This window comes from Drosophila mauritiana, chromosome X (assembly GCF_004382145.1).
Source record: "Drosophila mauritiana strain mau12 chromosome X, ASM438214v1, whole genome shotgun sequence".
Lineage (NCBI taxonomy): Eukaryota > Metazoa > Arthropoda > Insecta > Diptera > Drosophilidae > Drosophila > Drosophila mauritiana.
Genome location: NC_046672.1, coordinates 10613491 through 10638419, shown reverse-complemented (window position 1 = coordinate 10638419; position 24929 = coordinate 10613491). Strand labels below are relative to the sequence as shown.

At 48.5% G+C, this 24929-nt stretch overlaps 8 protein-coding genes across 8 annotated transcripts; 4 read left to right on the top strand and 4 right to left on the bottom strand.

Annotated features, from left to right (window-relative positions):
- The first annotated feature begins 30 nt into the window (after positions 1-30).
- On the top strand, positions 31-2302 carry LOC117147989 (protein regulator of cytokinesis 1). Its single transcript, XM_033315139.1, has one exon. It carries the CDS (start codon positions 184-186, stop codon positions 2029-2031), a length of 1848 nt encoding a protein of 615 aa, XP_033171030.1. The 5' UTR covers positions 31-183; the 3' UTR covers positions 2032-2302.
- A 264-nt stretch (positions 2303-2566) lies between these two features.
- On the top strand, positions 2567-5001 carry LOC117146913 (protein regulator of cytokinesis 1). Its single transcript, XM_033313538.1, has one exon. The coding sequence runs from the start codon at positions 2842-2844 to the stop codon at positions 4855-4857; it is 2016 nt and encodes a 671-aa protein (XP_033169429.1). The 5' UTR covers positions 2567-2841; the 3' UTR covers positions 4858-5001.
- A 105-nt stretch (positions 5002-5106) lies between these two features.
- On the bottom strand, positions 5107-8626 carry LOC117146912 (zinc finger protein 845). Its single transcript, XM_033313536.1, has 4 exons — positions 7404-8626; positions 6412-7345; positions 5750-6330; positions 5107-5686 (listed from the first exon to the last, which is right to left on the bottom strand). The coding sequence occupies exons 1-4, from the start codon at positions 8488-8490 to the stop codon at positions 5619-5621; spliced, it is 2670 nt and encodes an 889-aa protein (XP_033169427.1). The 5' UTR covers positions 8491-8626; the 3' UTR covers positions 5107-5618.
- A 212-nt stretch (positions 8627-8838) lies between these two features.
- On the bottom strand, positions 8839-9956 carry LOC117148347 (probable 6-phosphogluconolactonase). Its single transcript, XM_033315683.1, has 3 exons — positions 9731-9956; positions 9124-9599; positions 8839-9010 (listed from the first exon to the last, which is right to left on the bottom strand). The coding sequence occupies exons 1-3, from the start codon at positions 9867-9869 to the stop codon at positions 8894-8896; spliced, it is 732 nt and encodes a 243-aa protein (XP_033171574.1). The 5' UTR covers positions 9870-9956; the 3' UTR covers positions 8839-8893.
- A 327-nt stretch (positions 9957-10283) lies between these two features.
- On the top strand, positions 10284-23872 carry LOC117146671 (nuclear RNA export factor 1). Its single transcript, XM_033313019.1, has 10 exons — positions 10284-10735; positions 10803-10963; positions 11031-11123; positions 19799-20320; positions 20384-20493; positions 22047-22083; positions 22281-22510; positions 22577-22748; positions 22809-23305; positions 23372-23872. The coding sequence occupies exons 1-10, from the start codon at positions 10636-10638 to the stop codon at positions 23469-23471; spliced, it is 2022 nt and encodes a 673-aa protein (XP_033168910.1). The 5' UTR covers positions 10284-10635; the 3' UTR covers positions 23472-23872.
- LOC117146672 (putative sodium-dependent multivitamin transporter) lies at positions 12181-14223 on the top strand. The gene has a single exon (XM_033313020.1). The coding sequence runs from the start codon at positions 12361-12363 to the stop codon at positions 14173-14175; it is 1815 nt and encodes a 604-aa protein (XP_033168911.1). The 5' UTR covers positions 12181-12360; the 3' UTR covers positions 14176-14223.
- On the bottom strand, positions 14304-15341 carry LOC117146673. The gene has a single exon (XM_033313021.1). The coding sequence runs from the start codon at positions 15035-15037 to the stop codon at positions 14591-14593; it is 447 nt and encodes a 148-aa protein (XP_033168912.1). The 5' UTR covers positions 15038-15341; the 3' UTR covers positions 14304-14590.
- Positions 17277-17937, bottom strand: LOC117146674. Its single transcript, XM_033313022.1, has 2 exons — positions 17713-17937; positions 17277-17646 (listed from the first exon to the last, which is right to left on the bottom strand). Exons 1-2 carry the CDS (start codon positions 17779-17781, stop codon positions 17506-17508), a joined length of 210 nt encoding a protein of 69 aa, XP_033168913.1. The 5' UTR covers positions 17782-17937; the 3' UTR covers positions 17277-17505.
- Positions 23873-24929: the final 1057 nt, after the last annotated feature.

Below are 24929 nucleotides of genomic sequence, written 5' to 3'. Positions count from 1 at the left end.
TGTGGCAACGCTGTCGCTTAACAGCATCAATTGGCCAGTGTTGTAGAGCGCACGAGTTTGATGTACAGTTTGAAATTTACCGATTTAAACAGCAACTTTGCGTCCATACTTTCTGATTCGAATCGAATTTAATGTTCACTTACATCCACCCACACACGAGAACACAACATAAAAACAAACAAAATGAACACAATGCTAACTAGCAAACACAAAGCAAGGATCCTTGCGCTGACGGGCGAGCACTTCGACGAGCTGCACGCAATGTGGTCGCGAATGTTCGAGCCGCAAGCCTGCGAGGATTGCCTCGCCCGTCTTGAGGATCACGTACACACATTCTACACGGATCTCCGCAAGGAGACGAGCGACAAGGAGCAGGGCATCCTCAGCGACACAGCCGGTCTGCGCAACGAGGCCAGCGGGCTAATGCGGCTGCTCCACAAAGCGGTGGACATTGGCGAGCGGCCGGACGATGTGCCGCTGGACATCTGGTACAGTAAGCTGGAGAAATACATCGAACAACTGCGCGAGGAGCTGAACAGCCGACGGGCAGAGATCAGGGAGCTACTCCAGCAACAGCAGCAGCTCTGCGATGAGCTGGGCGAACGGCCGCTTTCACTTCCAGCTGATCCATTGCCACTGCCCGAGGAGATGGACACCTTTCGGGAGCACCTCGCCCAGCTGCGCGGTCTGCGAGTGCAGCGCCTCAGGGATATGGACGAGCTGCGCCAGAATATCAATAAAAACATAAAACTACTCGAACTTCAATTGCGAACGGACTCGGAGAAGCAATTACTCAATGCGGATAACCAGAAGCTTACTCCCAACTCCTACGTGCGGCTGCAGGAAATGGACAGAGAGTTCGCCGACCAGTTGCAGGATCTAATCGACTGCATCGACGAGATGCGCGGCAAGATTGAAAGCCTCTGGCAGCGGCTCAGAATGACCGACGAATACGCCATGCGTCGTGTGCGCGAATCCACGTCCTATAACCAGTGCACCTACGACATATTGCGCGAGGAGCTGGAGCGCTGCCAGGCGCTGCGGCAGCAGAATCTGATTGCCTTCGTCGAGCAGCTGCGCATCGAGATCAACGAGTGGTGGGATCTTTCACTGAAAAGCACCAAGGAGCGCAGGCGCTTCACCACCTACTACTGTGATACGCAGACCGAAGATGTCCTCGAGCAGTTCGAGAAGGAGCTGGACAACCTTAAGGAGTTCTACAACAGTAACAGGAAGATATTTGAGCTATACGCGAATCGGGGCGAGCTATGGGCGCGCATGGAGGCCCTGGAGGCCAAGGCCAATGATCCAAATCGGTTCAACAATCGCGGTGGACAGCTGCTCAAGGAGGAGAAGGAGCGCAAGACTATCATGTCCCGTCTGCCCAAGATCGATCAACAAATCACCGAGCTGGTTCAGGTCTACATGAGTCAAACGAACACGCCGTTTCTGGTGCACGGCGACGATATACTGGAGCGCATGTCGGCGGACTGGGAGCGCCATCACCAGTCCAAAAAGCAGCCATCCGCCCAGAAGAAGGATGTCAGCAATACGAGCGGCCAAATGAAGCCGCCAATGGTGCCTCTTACGCCCAATGCGCAGAAGAGCAACCGGGGCATCCATGGATCCACATCCTCGTTGAAGAAGACGCCGACCAAGGTGAATGCCAGCACCACGGCGAAGAGCACAGGGAATCTGCACAAGAGACGGCATCCACAGCACCACAACACCAATAGTCCACAACCGGCGGCTGCGGCCAAGCGAAATCTAATCACATCGCTGGAGTGCAACAATGCAGGTCGCAAGATCGGTGTGAATGGGCAGAAGCTGCTCAAGTCGCCGCAGAGGAAGGTGCGCGTGCTGGAATACTCGGTGCGCCGGGGCAAGGGATCCGGCAGGCCGAGCACAGGGAGCAGGAATCCCCAGAAGATGCGTCCCATACCACAAATCCATGTGCGTCCGCCGTCCGGCGAGGAGAACGAGAGTCCCGACGAGGAGGTCGGCGACTTGGAGGCGGTCGTGGCCATATAATGGAGCTAGACTCTAATCACAACCAATGGCAATCGTTTGTGCAACTGATCTGTGTTCTATATCTACCTGTACTTAAGTATATATGCATGCATATATGTATAGTGTTAGGGCTTTTCCTAGCGCAAAGACTATCTAAATTTACAATTTTAAAATGATTTTAACTATTTTGCACTAGCTGTGACTGCAAGAAGTAAATAAAAGTAAAAAGTAAAGTAAAGAGCAATTGTCCACATTTTAAATTTTAGTCAAATAAAAACGCTTGTTTACATTACACTGACTTGACTTCAATTTTACCACTTTACATGTGTGCAATGGGTTTTCTAAGGTCTGTGGGATGTTTATTAAGCGCGTATAAGAGAATATAACAAGTTTTTAAGGAGCAAGACAATAAATAGATCATTTAATTCGCTAATAAACTAAATAACGAATTTTAAATATTCAAAAATGTTTCGTATGCTCCAGCCCTGGTCTTGCCAGAAGTTACCGCCGCGTGGCAACGCTCGCCCACAACGCCGTGGCAACACGCTTGGCCGCCATTTCAATTTGAATTTACCGAAATTTCAGTCTAGCGTCATCGCGATTCATTCAGTTCGAAATTTCGTGCAGTTATGCACTCTAAATAAACCACAGTCCGCACATTCCCGACCCAATCCTGTCCAGCGTCGTGGGTCTGCGACACAACTGTCAAGTTAACTCAGACATGCTGGTTAAATAGTCTCCAAGTGAACACAACGAAAAAACAAAGCCAGTGAGCAAAAAAGAAAATTGAACAAAAAAAAAAACACAAATTGCTCAACGAAAACAGGGAAAATGAACTCACCGAGCGCCATTGCGGTGAAGGCCCAGATCCTGGAGATGACGGGCGAGCACGTGGACCAACTGCACGCGATGTGGTCGCAGTTGTTCGAGGCCAAGACCTGCGGCGAGTTCCTCCACCGGCTGAAGGACCATGCGAACAGCTTCTTCACGGATCTGCTCAATGAGTCGCGGGAGAAGCAGCAGGCGATCCTCAACGATATAGCCGCCTTGCGGGCGGAGGCCACCGACTTGACGCGCCTACTCCACGAGCCGCTGGACTTTGGCGAGCGGCCGGAGTCCATGCCGCTGGTCGTTTGGGAGCTGAAGCTGGACAAGAGCATCGAGCATTTGCGCGAGGAGCTGGCCAGGCGGCGAGCGGAGATCTGTGAGCTGCTGCTGCAGCAGGAGCAGCTGTGCGAGGAACTGGGCGAGCTGCCTCAGCCACTGTTGGCCGATCCACTGCCGCTGCCCGAGGAGATGGACGCCTTCCGGAATCGCCTGGGCCAGCTACGCGATCAGCGAGTGCTGCGCCTCAAGGAGATGGACCAGCTGCGCCAGGCCATCAAGCACGACATGAAGCTGCTGGAGTGCCTGCCACAGACGGACACCGAGGAGCGTCTGCTCAACCAGGTGGATCACTGCCTAACGCCGGAGACCTTCGAGCTCCTGCGCAACATGCAAAACAACTTCGCCGACCAGGTGAAGGAGCTGAGGGAGCGCATCGATGATATGCGCGAAAAGATCCATGTGCTGTGGGACAGACTCCAGGAGACGGACGAGTATGCCATGCGACGCGTGCGCGAGGCCACGACCTACACCCAACGCACCTACGATATCCTGCGGGAGGAACTGCAGCGCTGCCAGGCCCTGCGACGCCAGAATCTGAAGACCTTCATCGAGCAGCTGCGCATCGAGATCAAGGAGATGTGGGATCTCACACTTAAGAGCCAGCAGGAGCGCAAGCGCTTCTCGAACTACTACAACGACTGGTACAACGAAGATCTGCTGGAGCTGCACGAACTTGAGTTGGACGACCTCAAGACCTTCTACAACAAGAACAAGGAGATCTTCGATCTGTACGAAAGCCGTGCCGAACTCTGGGCGCGCATGGAGGCACTGGAGGCCAAGGCGAGCGAGCCGAATCGCTTCAACAATCGCGGCGGCCAGTTGCTCAAGGAGGAGAAGGAGCGCAAGGCCATCACCTCCAAGCTGCCCAAGATTGAGCAGCAGATCACGGAACTGGTGCAGGCATACGAGGCGAAGGAGAACACACCCTTCCTGGTGCACGGCGAGAACATCCTGGAGCTGATGGCCGCCGACTGGGAGCGTCATCGCCAGGCCAAACAGCAGAGCTCGGCGCGCAAGAAGGCCCCACCATCGGCCAGCAAGATAATGCCACCGCCGGCAGCGGGTTCGACGGCTCCACGCACGCCGCGCACACTGCGCAACATGTCGACCCTTTCGAGCTCCACCATGTCGCTGCGCAAGACGCCGTCGCAGCAGCACCTCCGTCCACTGAACATCACCAAGAGCACGGGCAATCTGCACAAGCGCCTGAATCCGTCCGGCCTGCAGACGGGCCCCAAGACGCCCAACGCCAAGCGCAGCCTTATGAACACGCTCAACTCGATGAAGGCGTCGCCAGCCAGGCACCTGCTCGCGCCCAGCCAGCAGCATAACCAACTGAAGAGCACCAAGTCGCCGCTGAAGCGCGTGCGCGTACTGGACAACACACTGCGACGCAGCGGCGGTATGGGCAGGCGCAGCATTGGAACGCGGTCCAGCAAGAAGGCGCGCACCAAGTCCAACGATCAGAACGCCCCACCCGACAGCAGTGACTACACAACGGACGAGAATCCCGAGCAGGGTGTCAGCTATGACGAATTCCAGCCGACCAGTCGCTCCTCGATGCTGCCGCGCCAGCGTCACCAATTGGCCGTGCCGCGAACTCGTCGTGCGGAGATGAATGCCAATCTGCCGGTGCCGCGGGAGAGCCTGATGATCGTGCAGCCGCGCAGACAGTTCTAGTTCCACTGGAGATTGACCAGCTTAACGCGTACCTACTACACTATTTCATAACAGTTGGAGTTTCTTGATGTATTTTCATTTTTTATTTTCTGTTTTACGTTTTCAGAATAAAATTAATGTGTGTTTTTTCGCTTGACCACAAGACTCGAGTGCATTTCACATTTCTATTTGCAGTCTGGAGCTCAGGAATTGGTTGTGAATTTGTTAATAATGTTTGCCAGTTTTCCACCGAAAAGAAATCGCTGTAGATTTCGATGTTTTACTATGTTTTCATTTATTTGATCATCAACTAAATTTGTTAATTGTTAGAGGGATGGGGAGCTATTTGGACTTTAATTTTAATATACTAATATACAATTAAATTTATTAATTGTTTTAGGGAGAGGGAACTATTAGGACTTTAATTTTAATATACCAATATACAATCTGATGCACTGATGCAAGCTTTATAAAAAGATTCCAACCGCTAACACTGCACACTAAGTAGTGGAGCAGTTCTTATTTGACTATTAAATACATATTAACACATTAAAATGGCCAGCAGGCACCACGCCTGCGCCAGTGGTGAACCCTTCAATTGGCCAGAGCCCGGTGCGGAGCAACAGCTCCTCCCAATTCGGATACCGGTTATGTACAGAGGGAATCTTAAGTCTACACTGGAATAGTTTGATGTTCGGGATGAGTTGGAGCCGTGTGAAGCCCAGCCGGAGCAGGAACAGCAGCAGTAGCAGTAGCAGGATCACGCACTTCACCATCGATAGCTATTTGCCCGCATCGCTTCCGCTCTGGCTGTGCTGGCTGCTTCCTCCTTGGTTGTACATGAGATGCGCTGTAGCGAAAACGACAGAGATGGAGTATGGTTACGACAAGGATGGTGCTATTCCCTACATACCCATAACGGCCGGCGGAAAGTTGAAGGCGCCAAACGGAGCAGGCGTATTCACTGCGGTGGGTGTAAAGTTGGCTCCATCGAACGTATTAGCTGGAGCTGCAGCTGTCGCATTGTATGTACCCGGCGAGTGAATGACGGTGGTCGACGATGTGCTCTCAGCACCGCCAGCTGCAGTCGCCGCCGCCGTCGCCGCCAGCTGGGGATCCAGTTCATTTGGATACCGTGCCGGCGGCATAACAACGGTGGTCAAATGCGACTGACCGCCATCGTCCAGCAGACCCGTGCGCTGCAGTCGACCCGTCTTCGTCTCGATGTGCTTGTTGTGGGCGCTCAAGCAGTGATTGCGCATATTGTACAGCTGCAGGAAGTAGGCATCGCAGTGCGGACACTTGTACCGCTCGCCCGTATGCCGCCGGATGTGCGCCTTCAGGTCGTTGCTTTGCGTGAAGCTCTTGGGACACTGGTCGCATTTGTACGGCCGCTCGCCGGTGTGCGTGCGCATGTGGATCGTTAGATTGTACGCGCGGTGGAAGCTCTTGCCGCAGGTATTGCACAGATTAGGTTTGGTGCCCGTGTGGTAACTGCAAGTCCAGGCAAAAATCGTTTAGGAAACAACAAAAAAAAAAATAAGTCAGTGGATAGTGAATTGATTCATCACTTACCGCTCGTGGACCTTGAGATCGGTGGCACGGGGAAAGGCTTTGACACAGAAGCGGCACTTGTAGGGCTTCTCGCCGTTGTGGCGTCGCATATGCACGCGGAGGTAGTCGTTGCGGGCAAAGCTGTCGCCGCAGATGCAGCAGAGGAAGTTGCGCTGTCCGGTGTGGGTCTTTTCGTGCTCCCTCAGCTGCGCTCGCTCGCGGAATGTCTCCTCGCAGGTCTTGCAGGCGTAAAGGAAGTCGGTGTGCAGCAGAGTGTGCTTGCGCAGATAGGTCTTACTGGAGAAGCGCTTGGAGCAGTACTCGCAAGTGTGCTCCGCCAGCTGCAGCTTTAGTTCGCTGCCGGGCTCCAGGCCCTCACCGTTGTGCTTGCTGACCTTGTGACGCTCCAAGGCGTCCAGGCGCGAGAAGGCGGCCTCACAGAGCGAACACTTGTGCTCCTTGTTGCTGTGCAGGCTCTGCACATGCGCCTTGAGGTGGTCGCTGCGCGCGAACGCCTTGGGGCAGTGCGGGCAGTTGTGGGGCTTCTTCTCCAGGTGCGACAGCTTGTGGCGCAGCAGGTGGCAGTGGCGCGAGAAGGTGCGCTGGCACACCTCGCAGCGGTTATCGGGATTGGGCTCGTCCTTGTTGCGCCGCCGCCGCCGCCTACCGGACTTGGCCTTCTTCAGCGGCTTTTCGCCATCCAGCGGCTCCTGTTTCAACCGGAATTCTCCGTCATCATCCTCCCCAGCATCCTCCTCGTCGTCGTCGTCGTCATCATCGTCAAGGTCACTGTCATCGTCTGCAAAACCATCGAACCGCTCCTCATCGCTGAGCGGCAGCTCTCCGCTAACATGGAGCTTCATAAAGTCTTCCACTCCCATTGGCGCCTCGTCATCGCTGCCCACATGTTGACTCTCTTCCTTGATGCTGAACTGAGAGTCGCCGATGTGTTCGTCTAAAGAATGATGAATGGATTCAAGATTTCTCTGTTTATCTAAGCATAGGACACTTACTCTTCACAGTCCGATCAATGGAAGTTTCCGCTTGAGCTTCCTCCTTTTCCCGCCGTCGACGTTTCTTCTCGAGCTTTAGCTGCATGGCCAGGTCGACTTCCTCCGCCTCCAGGCAGGGCTCCGGCTTGATGTGCAGCCACAGCGTTTGGTTGGCCCCACTGACTTCTTCGCCATCATCTTCGTTACTGGAAATGGGATTCGTACTGCACTGAAAGGCTTCCCCAACTCCTACATCTTCGTTATCCTCCTCGTTTAACAGCACCTCCGCAGAGACCAGCTCATCTCCGTCATCGCTGTTCATGGTATTCTCGTCCGCCGGCGGCCAGGTGCGCAGAAGATCCTCCTCCACATCCCGGTGCTGATTGCGTATGTGGCGCAGCAAATGATCCCGCCGGCTAAAGGTGCGTTGGCAATGGGCGCACTGTAGACGTGCGGTCTGCTCGTGGCTGCGCGCCAAATGGCTGCGCAGCTGTCGGAGATGCGGGAAATGCTGCGGACAAAATTTGCACTTAAATTCCTCGGATGGCAGGCCATCTGTGCCAGCCGACGTGCCCTCCTTGGTCGTTCTGTGCACCTGGTTGCGGTGCAGCCGGAGCTCCAGGCTGTTGAGGAACTGATCGTGGCACATTTCGCATGGCAGCAAGGACACCTGATCCGTCTGACTGGCCGCCTCGGCTCCTCGCGCCTTCAACTGAGGTGACCGGCCCAGCAATGCGACCAGCGAGCAGTAGGAGCGCTCCGCTTGCCGCTTGAAGCGGTAGGCGTTGCGGGCCGCCTCCACGCAGGAGCTGCACATATGTGGGGGCATCCCGTCGAACCGCTCGCACTGGTGCAGGGTGCACTCGTCCAGGATCCGGGCCAGATTGGCGTCCTGCTCGACGGCCGCTTCGTTGAAGATGAAGTGTAGCTCCCCCTCCAGCGTTGCATCCTTCAGGCAAACTCGGCAGACGCGCTCCGGGTCCACGGTGTCCATTGTGGTCATGGGCTCCAACTGGGACACCAACTTGCTGACCGCCGGCTCAGTTTGCGCCTCCTGACACGAACCCGGCTCCAGCTGCGGCTGCGGGTGCGGCTGTGGCGTTGCCATGGCTGTTGCGCGTCCTTCGATCCTTGCTATTGCATCGACAATTAGCACAATTGCTGCTGCATTTTCTTAATTTTCTTTTATTTTAGCAATACGATGCGTTTGTTGTGCTCGCAAGTGCCGTCATACTGGGTGCGCCATTTGTTGTGTTACCGACTGCGGGCACACTGCGCAAATATCGATATTTTCATGTTGCCGATAGCTTTTTCAAACCAGATTTGCATTTTAAAAACATTTTCAAAAAATTAAATAAATATATACAGAAATTTAAAAATAATTGTAAAATCACAATATTTGGAAAGATCGTTTATTGTCTCCAGCCGTAATGCCTCCAAAAATTAAACGCTCTCGAAAAGAGTATCAAAAATATTATTATTTACAAGATTCGATAGTTAACTAAGGAATGTCATTTTAACGTTTCAATTTCTTTTCCAGCGCCCGCGTCCACAATCAACGTCAACTGCCCTTTAGTCGGATTAACCCACGCAGCGGGAAACTTCTTGTCCAGATCGACAAACACACTCTAAAAATATAAGAACCAAAATAAACCTTACAAATGAAATTTTTGAACTGAGGTGAAAATTATCAGATTTCTCGCTTATATTCTATTTCATCATATTAAGCTAAAGACCTCACCTTGACGACACTAGCTTTTGCGGCGCCCGTAACCACGAAGGCGACATTCCGGGCCTTATTGATCAGCGGCAGGGTGAAAGTGATCCGCTCGGGCGGCGGCTTGGGCGAGTTCCGGATGGGGATAACCAGGCGCTTTGTCTCCTGCAGCGTGGTTGGCTGCTCGGGGAAAAGGGAGCAGGTATGGCCATCAGGGCCCATGCCCAGCAGCAGCAGATCGAAGCGATCGACTTGACTCTTGACCTTCGCCTCGTAATCGGCGGCGCAGGCGTCCAGCGGTTGGCTGGTATCGGCGCGGACGAACTGGGATTCCTGAATGCAGGGCAATTGGGTCAGCCACTCGGCCCTGTAGGCACCGTAGGTGGAATCGCTGTCATCCAGGCGAACGTACCGCTCGTCGCAGAAGAAGAACACCCAGTTGGTCGTTTTCAAGTTGCACGATTTCAGGGCTTTCGTTAGCAACTGGACGAGGGAACCACCTGTCAGCGATACAAGACACTTGACTTTGGGAGCACAAGTTTTTAGATCGCACCTGGCAAGGTCACCCCTCAAGTTGGGCTTATCACAAGCCAACCCAATTGACCTGCATGACCTGTGCGTTTATCCTCACCTGAAAGTCCCACGCTGAACTTATCATGTTTGGCCAACGCCTCCTGGGAGCAGCGCTGGAGAAGATCACCCAGGGCCTGAACTAGTTGCTCCTCCGAAGCGGACGGGATTACTTTTAGCGGACTCTTTCTCTCCGACATATTGCTTGATCTGATAATAAAACCCGACTCGACTTCGATTTGTCAGTAATCACCATTCCCTCTCTCAACTATCGATTACCAATTTACCAATTTACCAAATACATTGGACCGTTTCCGACAAAATTAAAGTAAAGTAAATCTTATATGGAAACATATCACTACCTATTTATAAAATAAAAACTAACTTGATATTGAGCAAAAAATGAGTGCGTACTTGTGTGCTACAAAAATATAATATTTTAAGTAGGAATGAGGTAACTCTTTTCAAAACAGTCCAATAAAATAATATTGAATTTTAATGTTTAACTTAAGCCAAACAAAAAATAGCCAATAATCTATCGATATATCCCGATTGTTCTGCGCTAGATTGTCATCACTGATTACGACCTGTGCGATAGTTGGCCCGCCATCATCGATAGACCTGTCAGAAATTAAGAAAACAATATCAACACCAAGCTACTTAGTTCGCTGCATATTTCTAGTTAGTTTCCTTTGCGTTTCCCCTTTAGAGGCAATTAAATTACTTTTCCTCGAGCAACAGCTCGCACAAAGGTTGCTAACATCCGTCCAGTTTCTGCCAACCATCGGCCATTGGCTATCGAAAAAAGATCGCTAGTGAATTAAATATCGCACATAGTTTTTTGCCCGCAAGACAGTTTTCGCAGTAACAACAACACCACTCACACAAACACACAGCACACTCAGCTAAAAACGTGTTAAAGTTCGCATTCCTTTTTGTTGCATAAATTTTTAAGTGAATATTAGTATGATGCCAAAACGCGGCGGTGGCAGCAGCCAGCGGTACAACAACAACGTCGGCAATGGCGGCGGACGTTATACCGCTCCAGAGGATTTCGATGATTTTGGTCAGTACACGGGTGTGCAAGAAAATGAAATACCCCTCCAGTAACTAATATATTCGTATTCCTATAGATGTGGAGGATCGCCAGCGACGCAAGGATCGCAACAAGCGGCGCGTCAGCTTTAAGCCCTCCCAAGCCCTACATAACAAGAAGGACATCAAGCTGCGACCCGAAGATTTGCGTCGATGGGACGAGGATGATGACATGAGCGAAATGACCACGTCCACTAAGGTACCCACCACCCCCACAATTTATTCCTATGCAATTTTCTAATCTAATGCGTAATTAATTTCAACAGGATAGACCCACCTCCCGACGTCGGGGATCGCCCATTCCGCGCGGCAAGTTCGGCAAACTGATGCCCAACAGCTTTGGCTGGTACCAAGTCACGGTGAGTTTGGACTACCATGTCATATAGATATCATAGCAGCAATGGCCTAGACCAAAATCATGTGATTTGATAGTAGTTTTGTTACTAAGCTAAAGGAGCGAAAGCGTTCAGTCCTCCAGCACCTGTTAGAAAACACTAAAGATCCATAGAAATGCCAGATTTATAATGCCCGTCATTATACAAATTAATCGACTGTTCTACTTGATGGCTCTTTTTATGCGAAGTACATATATGTTAAATGTAGTTTTAAGTATTTAGATTAGATTCCAGACGTAGTAGGCGTCCAAACATATAATGTTTTGGTATATTTGTACACTGATCCAGTGCTTCACTAATTTCCCGCCCCTACATAGAACTACAAACCCCAGACTGGTCCATATAGATACCAGATTTACGACAGCAGCCATAGAACTATTTTTGGTCTCCAAGAACATCATGTGATTCGTCTGTTGGTTTTTTGTTTTGTTATTGACCAAAGATCGCGTTGAGGGAGCAAAATATCCGGCAAGAATCGCATAAGTTACAGCGAAATGTTGAGACTTATTTGTTTATTTGTACACTGCTTCAGAGCTCCAATGCCGACTTCCCGGCTGGGCTCTTTGTGTTTATTAATTAATTTCACTCGTAAAAATCGTAAACCAAACAAGCCAAAGTTGTGCCGGGGGGTACCTGCTCTACACGGCTAACGACAATCGGGCACTACAATTACAATTGCAATCCGACGAGCGGGCAAATAAATATTTATGGATGGCTAAACACAGTCGCCCACAGTGCCAGCCACAAGTGTTTGTCCCCACGAGCTGAAAGTGCAATGGAGTCGAGCCTTTGGTGGTTTGACAGTTGCCATGACCCTCACCTAAATGGGTTCCCATTTTAAGGGTTTGCGGGCCTGCGGTTGGGTTATCCTTCGCCTGCTTGCCACCTTATCCAGCCGCACGTGGTGCAACACAACAGGTCGCTATCTCTCGACGGGGTCGTAAATGCCATAGTAAAATGCCCAATGCTGGCTCTCCACCAACAAAAGCTTGCGGTTTCATTCCGTTTGGGCCTTTATTTCATCGACGGCCGGCAGACGGTGAAGACGTGTTCCAACGTCCGACGCCCCATAGAATATATCGCTTGAATCTCAAGAGTCCCGATTAGTGGCAACTTATCAGTTTGGAGTGATTAGATGTGCGATTAGGGTTCCGTCGGGGAAACCAGTCTAACACGTGCCCCCTTTAACCCGTCATCTGCAATGGCTACTTTGGGCGCCTGGGATTACACGATCCTGGCGGTGGTGCTGGTCATCTCCGTGGCGATTGGCATCTACTACCGTTTCGTGGGCGGCAAGCAGAGCACCACCACCGAATACCTTCTGGCGGATCGCTCCATGAACGTGGCGCCCGTGGCCTTTAGCCTGATGGCCAGTTTCATGTCGGCCGTCACAATATTGGGCGTATCCATGGAGAACTACCAGTACGGCACCATGTTCGTTCTGATCAACCTGTCGTATGTGTTGTCCACACCGGTGGCCGCCTACCTCATCATTCCGGTCTTCTATCGCCTAAAGACGGCCAGTGTGTACGAGTATCTGGAACTGCGGTTTGGCTATGCCACCCGATTGGCCGCCTCGCTGAGTTTCTCGCTCCAGATGGTCCTATACATGGGCATTGTGGTCTATGCGCCGGCTCTGGCCCTGGAAGCTGTCACTGGACTGAACCAGGTCTTCTCCATCGTAATTGTTGGAGTCGTGTGCACCTTCTATGCGACGCTCGGCGGAATGAAGGCCGTACTCATCACGGACATCTATCAGTCGCTCCTCATGTTCGCCGCTGTCTTCAGCGTAATCATCTGTGCCTGGGTGAAAGCAGGCAGCTTGGAAGTGATATGGCGCGTAGCGCAGGAAAATGGACGCATCAATCTGACCAACTTTAGTGTAGATCCCACGGAACGTCACACTTGGTTCACCCAGATTCTGGGCGGAAGTGCCACCTATCTGGCCATCTATGGTGTGAATCAAACGCAGGTCCAGCGCCTGATGGCGGTGAAGAGTTTGAGTGCTGCTCGAGCGGCCCTGTGGTGGTGCCTGCCCATTCTGTGCCTGCTTAGCCTGAGCACCTGCTTCTCCGGTCTGTGCATCTACTGGTACTACCGCGACTGTGATCCGCTGCTGGAGGGCAGAGTCAACTCGCGCGATCAAGTGATGCCGCTCTTTGTCGTGGACACGATGGGCGAGTACACCGGCTTGGCCGGCCTCTTCGTTTCGGGAATCTTTTGCGCCAGCCTCTCCACGATTAGTTCGATAATCAGCTCGCTGGCGGCCGTCACCCTGGAGGATTACCTCAAGCCCTTGGTCAGCTGCTGCGCCAAACGCACGCTCACCGACCGCCAGACCTTGTGGTACTCCAAGCTGTTGTCCCTGTTCTTCGGAGCCCTCTGCATTGGCATGGCCTTCATGGCGGGATCAATTGGCGGACTACTGCAGGCGGCACTGTCAATCTTCGGCATCATTGGAGGCCCTCTGCTGGGCCTCTTCACGCTGGGCATGTATGTGACCAAGGCGAATGAAAAGGGAGCCATTGGTGGGCTGCTCATATCGCTGGCGTTCTGCTTTTGGATCGGCTTCGGGCAACCGAAGCCACCGCTGGTCAGCTTGGATATGTCCACGGCTGGATGTCCGGTGGACAGGAGCTTTGCCCGCGACATTTTCCTCAAGACTGCGACAGCGGTGGCCGAGGAAGAGCATTTCTTTTACCTGTACAGGATCAGCTACATGTGGTACGCTGCCCTGGGCTTCCTGATAACCTTCTTTGGCGGATGGCTGCTGTCCTGGCTGTTTGCCCTGCTCAAATGGGACAACAATCGACGCATCTACCAGGATGCAGACTGCACGCTAATCAAGCACGATCTCTTCGTGCCGCCGATAGCCAAACGCTTGCAACGGCGACAAATGCCGCTCCTGGTGGTAACCGGCACCAGTTCTGAGATTGGCGGCATCACGACAGAGAGTGCTATGGCGCCGCCGCGGCTGGACGAGATCGAGTGGGAGAAACACAAGGCAGTGGCGTAGCTGAACATCACTTTTGTAGTTTCTTCTTTTTTTCTTTTGTAGCGCCGTTTTGACCTTAGTTACTACCATTAGCTGAATGAAATGTTGCTTATAAGACCATATCACTGCAAAAAACAACTACTTTGCTGTACAATAATACGGTTTAGTTTATTTGCATTTCTATACGAGTCTAAAAATGAGGCACACTATCATTTGAAAGAATTGCTGCTGGAGCTACAATGTTCCTGATAATGTTCTAACGAAAGTCAGGTCGGAGAATATCATATAGTTGCCATAGTATGTATATCTGCATGGGTCATCCCACTTGCTTCTCCGAGGAGCGTACTACTAGCCTTTTTCTCTTGTCACACAAAATACATATATATTAAGCGAACTTTGGCTTTAAATAAACGAGCTTACTCATTAAGCAACTAAATTAACGCTCATCGATGGCCTGATTGGGCTGCTCCTCCGGTCCTTTGGCATTGTAAACGTTGCGATTCTGGGACAGATGCCAGAGGGCCAGTAGGCGGGCCAGCTCCGTGTAGGTTAGCTTGCGCAGATCACGTCGATCGGCCAGCTTCACTCCGGCGGCCTCCAGCTCCTCCACCAATGTGACGGCATCGTATTCATCCTCCGGATTCTGCTCATCGCGTGGCGCAATTCTACCGACGAACTCCGACTCTGGCACCGCTTCGCTCTTCACCATGCGCTGATGCACCTGCTGCTGCTTATGCTGACGTTGCTGACCCAACGGCTCGTCGACATCTTTCAGCTCCTGTTCGGGAGTCATGGGCAGCGAACTGGCCAGGCTGGCCAGGCTGACCAGGCCGAGGATCACCAGGAAGATGACCGGAATGCTCTTGCACCCAATGGGTTTCATGTTTACGTCCGACTGCTAGTAGCTTTGCTGTGGCACTGCTGCCCGCCTCGCATGTCGATCGATCGTGGCCTGGACTCGACTCTCGGGGTGCGCTCCAATTTCTATCTGCCTTCCAGCCCGCTCGTTCGCTCGTTCGCTCGCTCGGCTCCCTATCGCTCACTCGAACGCCCCGTGTGGCAGTGCTGACCGGCGAAGACATTGGCTTTCTTCTTCCAGCAGTTGGCTACTTTTTTTGTTTGTTTTGATACATTCGAATGCCATGGATTTTGGCATACAATGTGCCTTTAAACTGCAAATAAGGCGGGTATATGTATTCCCTTACGTCTGAAACTATATAAATTTGTAATGTTATTTGTAAACTATTCAAAAAATGTTCCATTTAATTCAATTCGCTAGAAACGAAGCGCAGCACTGTCGTTTGGGGGGCTGCTTTTGATTGAAAAGTCAGTGTGTAGGGTCGATTAAATTATTTTATCTGCATATGCAGCACATACACTATACTATACACTATACAACATCGACCCCTCGTTCGGTGTGGTACATATGTTCTTTAATTGTCTGTGCCTCTTGTATTCTGTATGTAGTAGTCCTCGCATTTTGTCGTTTTTTATTGTGTATTTTTCTGTCCGCCTCCAATTCAATTTATCTGCGCAGTTGGTGCTCACTCGCTCGCCGTCTTCTATTTTCTGCATGCTGGTTTGGCCTAATCTTATCAGCTCTTATTCATAGCCAATTGAACGAGTTGTAATGGTCGAGAGTTTTTAATAATTCTGATAGATATGGGTTAATGGACGTCGCAACGCGTTAATCAGTCGCAATGTCTGCTTATACTAACTTAGTCAAAATATGCAATTATTGCTCTATTTGCAAAGCATACAATTCTTAGAACATAACACCAAGTTGAAAAGCAACTAAATACCGCCGTCTAGAGTTCTAAATGCTTAATGGTAATTGGGCTTATTTAATTACTCACTGCTACAATTACTTTGCCTGCCTTCAGGCGTTGCTAAAAAGCTTTTTCATAAACAAATTGCATAGCATAGTCTAACTTGTAGTGCGCGACGAATCGGTGTCAACAAAGGAATTATTGTTAAATATATTGCGCTATTATGCGTTGAATTATAACGATTTGACAAATACACGTAACGACGTTCTTGAGCGACAATGGAAACTGAAAACAAGTCGAGATTGTCAAGTTGCATGTAACGTGCGACGACAGACGACCGACGACGAAGTGTATTGATAAATGTGAATTCTAAATGGAAAATGGCAATAGCCAGCCTTATTTGCATTTTCCTAATGGATTCACATCTGGCATGCGAGCAACCGACATATGCTATGCTATATCTACATATGTACATAGGTATACAAAACGTATATATATATATATATATGGAATGGCCAAAACATTCCACTGACTGATCGTTGTTAGCTTTTATTAGACTGCAAACACGTGCCAACCCCCTTTTGGTTAGTTAGTCATTTTTGGCCGAGAATGAAAAGAAAGAAACAGAACTGTGAGCAGCGTTGATAACCGTGTTGTGGGCCAAACCGAACTGACTCACTGGCTAGGATAGCTCCGCCAGCTATGGGGGGTACACTATCGAAGGGCAACCAAAAGCAGCAACCAGTCCACTTGACGCTCTTCTGTGTGCATCTCCTCCTGATGTCATCGACCAATAATGCGTTGGATCGTTTCCCCTGCTTATCGCTGGCCAGTTGAACTGGCATATACCGCCGATTCCAACCTGCGCTCTCCTGCGGGTTCCCACCTTGCCAATCTGTTATCCCACATTTGTACAGTAGATATCGGTTGAGTGGATCTTGTTGAGTGCTGCTAAAGCAAAAAAATGTGTACCAGTTTCTACTGAGAACTATCACTGATCACAGAAACGTTAGGAACTTCTATTTCTAACTATGATTGCGATTGTCAGTACATATTTTGAAACAAATGCATGTTTGATGCATCAATCGTTAAACATTATTCATAGAAATTGCACTGAACAGCGTTAATATAATCAAATCAAGAGCAGCACTTGTTTAATGCTATCTGTAGATAGTTAAAAAGTTATAGATGCACAGCTTTCAGCTAGTTCTATATGAAATTATCCCATTGAATGCAAAAGAAAGAAAAAGTGATTGATGATTTCCTGAATCGAAGCCACTTTATTGACTGCATTTGATTTGAGTGAGAACGCAAGTTTGTTTGCCTTTTTATAATTTAAAGCAACGTGCAATATTTAGCGATTCAACAATTTATTACGATATTGAAATTCAGGCGCATAACAATTAATAATTACTCGTTAACAGCTTAACTTGATTCATATTCATATTCACATTGTTCGTATGTACATTTTCCTTTTTATTATTTATTACTTTAGTAGTATTCACACACTCACAACAGACTCACGCACACACTCACGCAAAAAGGTGTTAAAAAAAAAAGGTTTTGGTTGTTTTCATGGCAGCTAATCCTGCTCCTGCTCCTCGCTGGTGGTGGTCACCGTCTTCTCCTGCCGCGTGGTGCTAGTGGTGGTGCGTGTCAATGTGAAGACACCGGTGGAGCCCACCTCATCCAGCGGCTGGGCAATGATGGTCGATGTGGTGCTCTGGAAACGAGGTGTTAGACATTAGATGCTATATATATATTGTTGAGGGGTGTTCGGATGTCGTACGCCATTCTTGGTCTCCTCGGGACTCCAGGAGCGTTTGTCATCCAAATCCTTCGAGCAACAGCCTCCCATTCTTTGGTTATATATATATATGGTATAATTGGGTTGGTTTGGGATGCCTTTAGCGGTCTAAACTGGTGTATATTGGGGGCCAGTAACTTGTTGCTGCTTCATCGGCGCACGTCTGTCAACGAATGCCGGTGTTCGATGTGGTGTTCACTTGTTAGCCAAACGAACGAACCGAAAGCCCAACCCAACCCAACCCAAGCTGCGCCGCCAGCTGTGACTGCGACTGCGACGCCGGAGTTGGGTTGTCATAGCTATATAGCTCCATATCAATTCTAGAAATATGTCTCAGCCAGCCAGCCAGCCAGCCAGTACTCGCATTCGGTGTATATTGTATTGTGTTGAATACAATAAGTATATGTATAGCTCCATGTACGCCTGTGAGCTGTACAAACAAACCATTCACATTCCAAACAACCAAGCACACAACCACCCACCCACCTCAGCGCCCTCGGGCGCAACTCTATGTTCCCGAGAATGTCAAATCCGATCTGATTCCGTCTTTGAAAAACACAGTCATCATCTTTATTTTCAAATGGGAACCACTGGCCTTGTCGCCTTAACGGTTCCATTTGCCCATCGAGCAGGTGCAGCGTGTCAACTCAAGGCTGCCATTGTTGTCTGTGTCCTATTTTGTGGCACTATTCGAAGTTGCAACCTTGCAACTAATGTTGAAGTCCTTCCTTCTTCCTGCTGCACATTGATAAATCAGCGTCATAAATAAAAAATAAACCAAATTGGCCATAAACCAACATTAAGATTAACTTTCAACTAATTAGCAGAGTTTGTTCCAAAAAGAATGGATAGCTTTGTAGTTCAGACCAAACTATATTTAAAGATCCTATGACACACCAATTTTGCGGGAAAATTCAAAAAGACAATGGTTGTAAATTAATAAAGCACAACAATTTGTCAGTTTTGAATGCGATATCGCGAGGGGGTTTATGTTGTTCGTTTGCTTTAGTCAATGGAAAGTTAGGGTTAACCATATCGGGGCAACCAATGGACGCCAGAGAGCCAAAATATACATATAATCGTATACAGCTAATGCCCGTAATAAATAAATTTATCGCATTAATGCGCAATGAATGAGTGGGCTAGATGTGCTGTGACTGTTCGCGGACTTATCTGCTTGATACTGTTGATATGAATAGGGTCGAGTGGATTGGCTTGTTTTGGAGGCATCGGGATGGATGGGAGGGAGTGGGTGCTGGGACCTATGAGCTGGTAGCTGGTAGCTGGGAGCAGGCAGCTGGCAGCTGGTCAGCATGGCGATCATTCACACGATCATTATGCGCATACGACCCCCCCATTGCTGTGTCCGAGTGTAACCGAAGTGATCCTATAAATTGAATTACCTACCACTGATTCCAGTGAATCTCTGGAGCACATAGCACCATTGCCATATATGGCGCACATGTGTACGTACATATGTACGCCTGGATGCGATGCAGTCAGTGCGATTAGATAGCCATCGACCAATAATAATAATAATAACAATAATAGCCAAGTGACCGATATTGCGTATCGCTGACCTTCGGTCATCGGTGTCAGAGGAAGTGGTAACTCGGTTCCACTCCCTCTTCGTATTGCATCCACCACACTCACTATATCCGAATATAAGACTGCTCCGCCCACAAAAAAACGATGTAATTAGCTCTGCTCAATGGTAATGAATGGCATGCCAATCAGTGTACACATAGGTAGAATAACAATATTATACATATTATATAATATATAGTAGAAAGTGGCTTAGGTTGAGAATATCCCAGTAAGCCAACTGAATAATGTCAAATATTACGGCTTGCTTTCACAGACGTGTACGTGATTTTTAGACTTTTGAAGCTATCTCTCCGTTTTGGGCGATCTATCGCAGAACCAACACGAAATATGGAGCACTGCTGGCATGAGTTGGCCGATGAGATAATTCCGGTCGCTGCTATCTGTGCACCATATGAGTTTATATAATAATCAACAGACGACGTCTAATGGTTTCCCCTTTTCCGCATATTTGTTTTTGCAGTTACAAAACGCCCAGATATACGAGAAGGAAACACTCTTGCGTGCCCTATTGGCAGCGATGTCGCCACATGTCTTCATTCCTCAATATTGGCGGGTAGAGCGAAACTGCGTGGTCTTCTTTACGGACGACTATGAGGCGGCCGAACGGATTCAACATCTGGGCAGGCACGGCCATCTTCCAGATGGCTATCGTCTAATGCCACGCGTGCGAAGCGGTATACCACTGGTGGCCATCGACGATGCCTTCAAGGAGAAGATGAAGGTCACAATGGCAAAGCGTTACAATATACAAACCAAGGCGCTGGATCTTTCCCGGTTCCATGCCGATCCGGATCTCAAGCATATTTTCTGCCCACTTTTCCGTCAGAATGTGATGGGCGCTGCCCTTGACATTATCTGCGACAATATACCCGACTTGGAGGCCCTTAATCTGAATGACAACTCCATTACCAGCATGGAGGCGTTCAAGGGTGTGGAGAAACGCATACCGAACCTCAAGATTCTCTATTTGGGGGATAACAAGGTTAGTGTTGATTATAGATAGTCACTTTTTCAATAACTGACCGACGACCATTGCCTTTTCCAGATACCATCTTTGGCCCACCTTGTCGTGCTTCGCAATCTGGCCATCGTGGAACTCGTTTTAAAGAACAATCCCTGCCGTTCCCGCTACAAGGATTCCCAGCAGTTTATCAGGTATACTATGGTGTGATTCGTTGATCTTCTAACTTTTCTAGTGGATGCTGCCGCATATTCGACGTGGGATCTGTCGCGTCAGGAGTTACAGAGGAATTAGGATTACCACATTTCCATTGTTCTGTTGTCTCCATTCCGTTTCTTTGATGCAAATGCGCTGCAGAATTGGGGACCAATGTCAGGTGTTGCCTGCGTCCAAAGTTTAAAGCAGCTGAGAAGGCAAATGCATTTTGGAAATATTTTCCGTACCAGTTGTCTTAAAGCCAGGACAGATCGTGTGCAGCGGAATGGATTTTGGGCAGAGCAAGAAAAAAAGGAAAGATAAAAAAGATTTCAAGTTAACAAAAAAAAAAACAAGAAAAACAAGATGAAAAAAATGTACAGTGAAGCCCAAGCCAATTGCACTAAGCTTTCGATGATATGGCAACGCTGAACTAAGGACGCAACTGTACTTTTGACATACACCGGCACCGTTCGTACTTCCACTTGAGCAGGCGGACGTGCAGCAGTCCCAAAGCGAATCACATTAACGCATTAACATCGACAAAGATCAATTATTTTACGTATAACAAGTAATCCACCGAACCCACCCACCACGCACCCCGCTACAACACACACGGGCGCACGCATGTAGCCACTCCACGCCAGCGCACGCACGCATGCGCATGCGCATATGCAGTTGTGTTCGTGCCACATCCAAAGCTGCGTGCTCTGTGCGCGCCGTTGCGCCTTGCATTGTCGTGTCGCCGCTTGTTGATTTTGCGGTGGTTGCCAAGAAGTGGAGGCAGAGTGGAGGGCATAGGCTCACCATTCGGGTGCGCAGCGTCCAGCAGGAGCAAAAACGACTACCAAGACGGAGGACACAACACAACACTGACTGACTCACGTGATCACGGACATTCTGCTGGCGCCAGCGGCCGCCGCGTTCTTTTGCCAGTCGATTACAATTTACAATTAGTTTTTTCGGCTTTGTTGGGCGCATGAGCCGCCTGCGGATGCGACGTGCTTGAACATGACGCGACGAACAGAAGTTACACAGCAGTCAGCTTTGAAAGCCACTTTTTGCTTGTGGCCACTGAAAAAATAGAAATGTAAAAAAAAAAAAACGAAAAAAAGGAAAAGAAAAAAGTGTTAAAAAAAAAAACTAAAAATACAAAAGAGAAAAAAACACAAAAAAGATGCCCCGGCACAATGCACTGCTCAATTGTACTTTTCCGCTGTACTTTTCACATCAAACCATTGAAGGCACAACAATGGCCAAGCTCCTAGTGCCTCTGCCTCTTCAGCTGATCAAAGCTCCGCCAATTTGTGTGTGAGCCGGTCGAGTAACGGTGAAGCTATATCAAAGATATATACTCCGCGTGAGGAGGAGAAGGAGTCACATCTGGCCACTGACTAATCTGCAACTCCTGCAGCGCATACATCCCAACCCCCCACATGTAAAAAATAAACACCCATTCAATTATTATTTCTCGCTATTTAACTCGCATATCCTTCATTGCCTACCTGTGCTAATGCCAACAAAAATACGGCCGAATGTCCACTATTTACAGCGAAGTACGTCGCAAGTTTCCCAAACTGGTTAAATTGGTAAGTTCTATTTGTAAGTGCCCCGTCCTTTACCAAATCGGTGGGAATTCCCTAAAAATCGTACACAGCTTCCATTGTTGTTATGCACACATATGGATGGATCTAAGGTTTGGAATATCCTTACCGATCATTTGGCTCATCAATTCCCATCACAGCTAGGCAATCACACGACCATAACCAAATTAAATCCCATATAGGACGGAGAGACCCTGGAGCCGCAGATCACATTTGATCTATCCGAGCAGGAACGTCTTCTCGAAACGAAGGCATCCTATCTGTGCGACGTCGCTGGCGCCGAGGTGGTGCGCCAGTTCCTGGACCAGTACTTCCGCATATTTGACTCGGACAATCGGCAAGCTCTGCTAGATGCCTACCATGAGAAAGCGATGCTGTCCATATCGATGCCTTCGGCCAGTCAGGCGGGCAGGTGAGCATATAGTGCTCGATAATAAGCGAATACCACCCATTCATTAATCGCATTCATGTCCTTCAGATTGAACAGTTTCTGGAAATTCAATCGCAATCTCCGGCGCTTGTTAAACGGCGAAGAGAATTGCATACGGAACTTGAAGTACGGACGCCTGGCCTGTGTTTCCACATTGGATGAATGGCCAAAAACGCAGCACGACCGACGCACCTTCACCGTCGACCTGACCATCTACAATGTAAGTAAAGATTTCAAATTCTATTAGCTTAAACTAAATATCTTATCTCTTCCCATCCAGACTTCAATGATGGTTTTCACCGTGACGGGATTATTCAAGGAGCTGAACGCTGAGCCCAGCAATCCCGCCTCCATGGAATTGTATGACGTTCGCCACTTTGCCCGCACCTACGTGGTGGTGCCACAGAATAATGGTTTTTGTATCCGCAACGAGACGATCTTCATCACAAACGCCTCGCACGAGCAGGTGCGAGAGTTCAAGCGATCGCAGCACCAGCCTGCTCCCGGAGCTATGCCCTCCACTTCCAGTGCGGTGACCAGTCCTCAAGCCGGGGCAGTGGCGGGTCTGCAGGGTCGTCTGAATGCGTTGAACGTGGCCACTGGGCCGGTGGCTATACTACCAGGAGATCCGCTGGCGGCCACCGCACCGGTGAACAGCGGCAGTGCCGCCATATCGGCAACAGCAGTGGCACCTGGCGCCCAGGATGAGAACACTAAAATGCAAATGATTCAGGCCATGAGCGCCCAAAGCCAAATGAATGTGATCTGGAGTCGGAAGTAAGATCCAAATGACAATCTATCAATAGCTAGATGAAGTAGTTAACCCATTTCTTCATTTAACAGATGCCTGGAGGAGACGAATTGGGACTATAACCATGCCGCCTTTGTGTTCGAGCAACTATTCAAGGAGAACCAAATACCGCCTGAGGCTTTTATCAAGTAAAACGCAAAGGAGTTCCCGTAGGACAGAGCCGCGTGCCACATCCACATAATCGAATGTTGTTTTTTTTTTGGTCTTGTAATTAAATTTTTTGTTTATTTAATTATTAGAGAAACCTCTATATAATAATATTAAGCTGCGAAGTTGTGTGCACATGCGGGCAGTAGCAATGGTTATCCCAGCACTGCGGGCAATGTGCCCCAACGGTCACAGTTCTTCGGTAGATTAGTTTAACTCTCTTTAAGTTCCGCCCGCAGATCCGCTGGTTTACATTGAAGCCAGGACGAGTCTGCGAACGGTAGTCCCTTTAGAGTTTAAAGTTGTTTTAGATTCCTAAGCACGTTCAAACACACACAACACGACAACACCATTAAACGTAATGCAACAATGTTGTCGAAACGAAAGAAACCCAATTATTATTTAAATATATACGACGATACCCAAATCAAGGCGATAGTCGAAAAGCGCGGATCGCGCCATTAATCCTATATTTCCCGCTTTCCCAGGTCCTCGACTCGCCTTACATTTTGTATACAAGGACCATAGAATAAAAATAAACATTTTGACCACTGTATAAATTTTGTAACGACTCGGAAACAAACATTACCTTTATTTCTTAATAGAAAAAATGATTCGATTTAGCCGTAAGTTGGATTGAATTTAAGTGTGCGATATATAAAAATTATATACATTAAAGCAAAAGTGTAGAATCATAAATACATTTTTCAGAATAGAATGTGATACCTGTGTTTTATTTTACCATTTGTTGTTCTACAAATAATGAAGTCAATTGGAGTTCACAAATGTGAATCACATATTTGAATTTTTTCTAAAGAATAAAGAGAGTTTAAACGTAACGTAAGAATGACCGACAATGAAGTTTTTAACGCTAGGTGTCGCCAACAGAAAACTGAACCTGAAATCGCAGCTAGGTGGCGCTAATAATCTATGTAAGTAACGTGTCAAATATATACAGGCGCTAGATGGCGCTCTGGTATTACGTTTTTACACAAATATACATATTATATATATATATTAAGATATATATATATAGATTAAGATATTATATATTAAGATTACAGTATTATGGTTTAATATAAAATTAGCCATTTAAGAATATTTTTTATTTTTTTTAACTAGTCAAAGTATTTTCAAATACTAAAAGCTGATACTTTAAAACTTTCTCGCAAATAGTGAGTAAGAAATAATATAGAGTAACTATTATAAATAAAGTTTAATATTCTTATTATTTAACTTCAATTAACCTAAAGTTGATATACAATTAATGGCTTGAAATTCGTGTTTAAATGACTTTTTCTTGCGCTTTGATAATATTTAAATAATAAATAGACTTTGAGGGTCAAAGTATATTTCAATGGCCATAATCTGGGAAGTCGAGATTCTTTTATCTAGCCTACTTCATTAATGGTAACCAGTTCGGGGCGCCTGGGAGCAACTCCT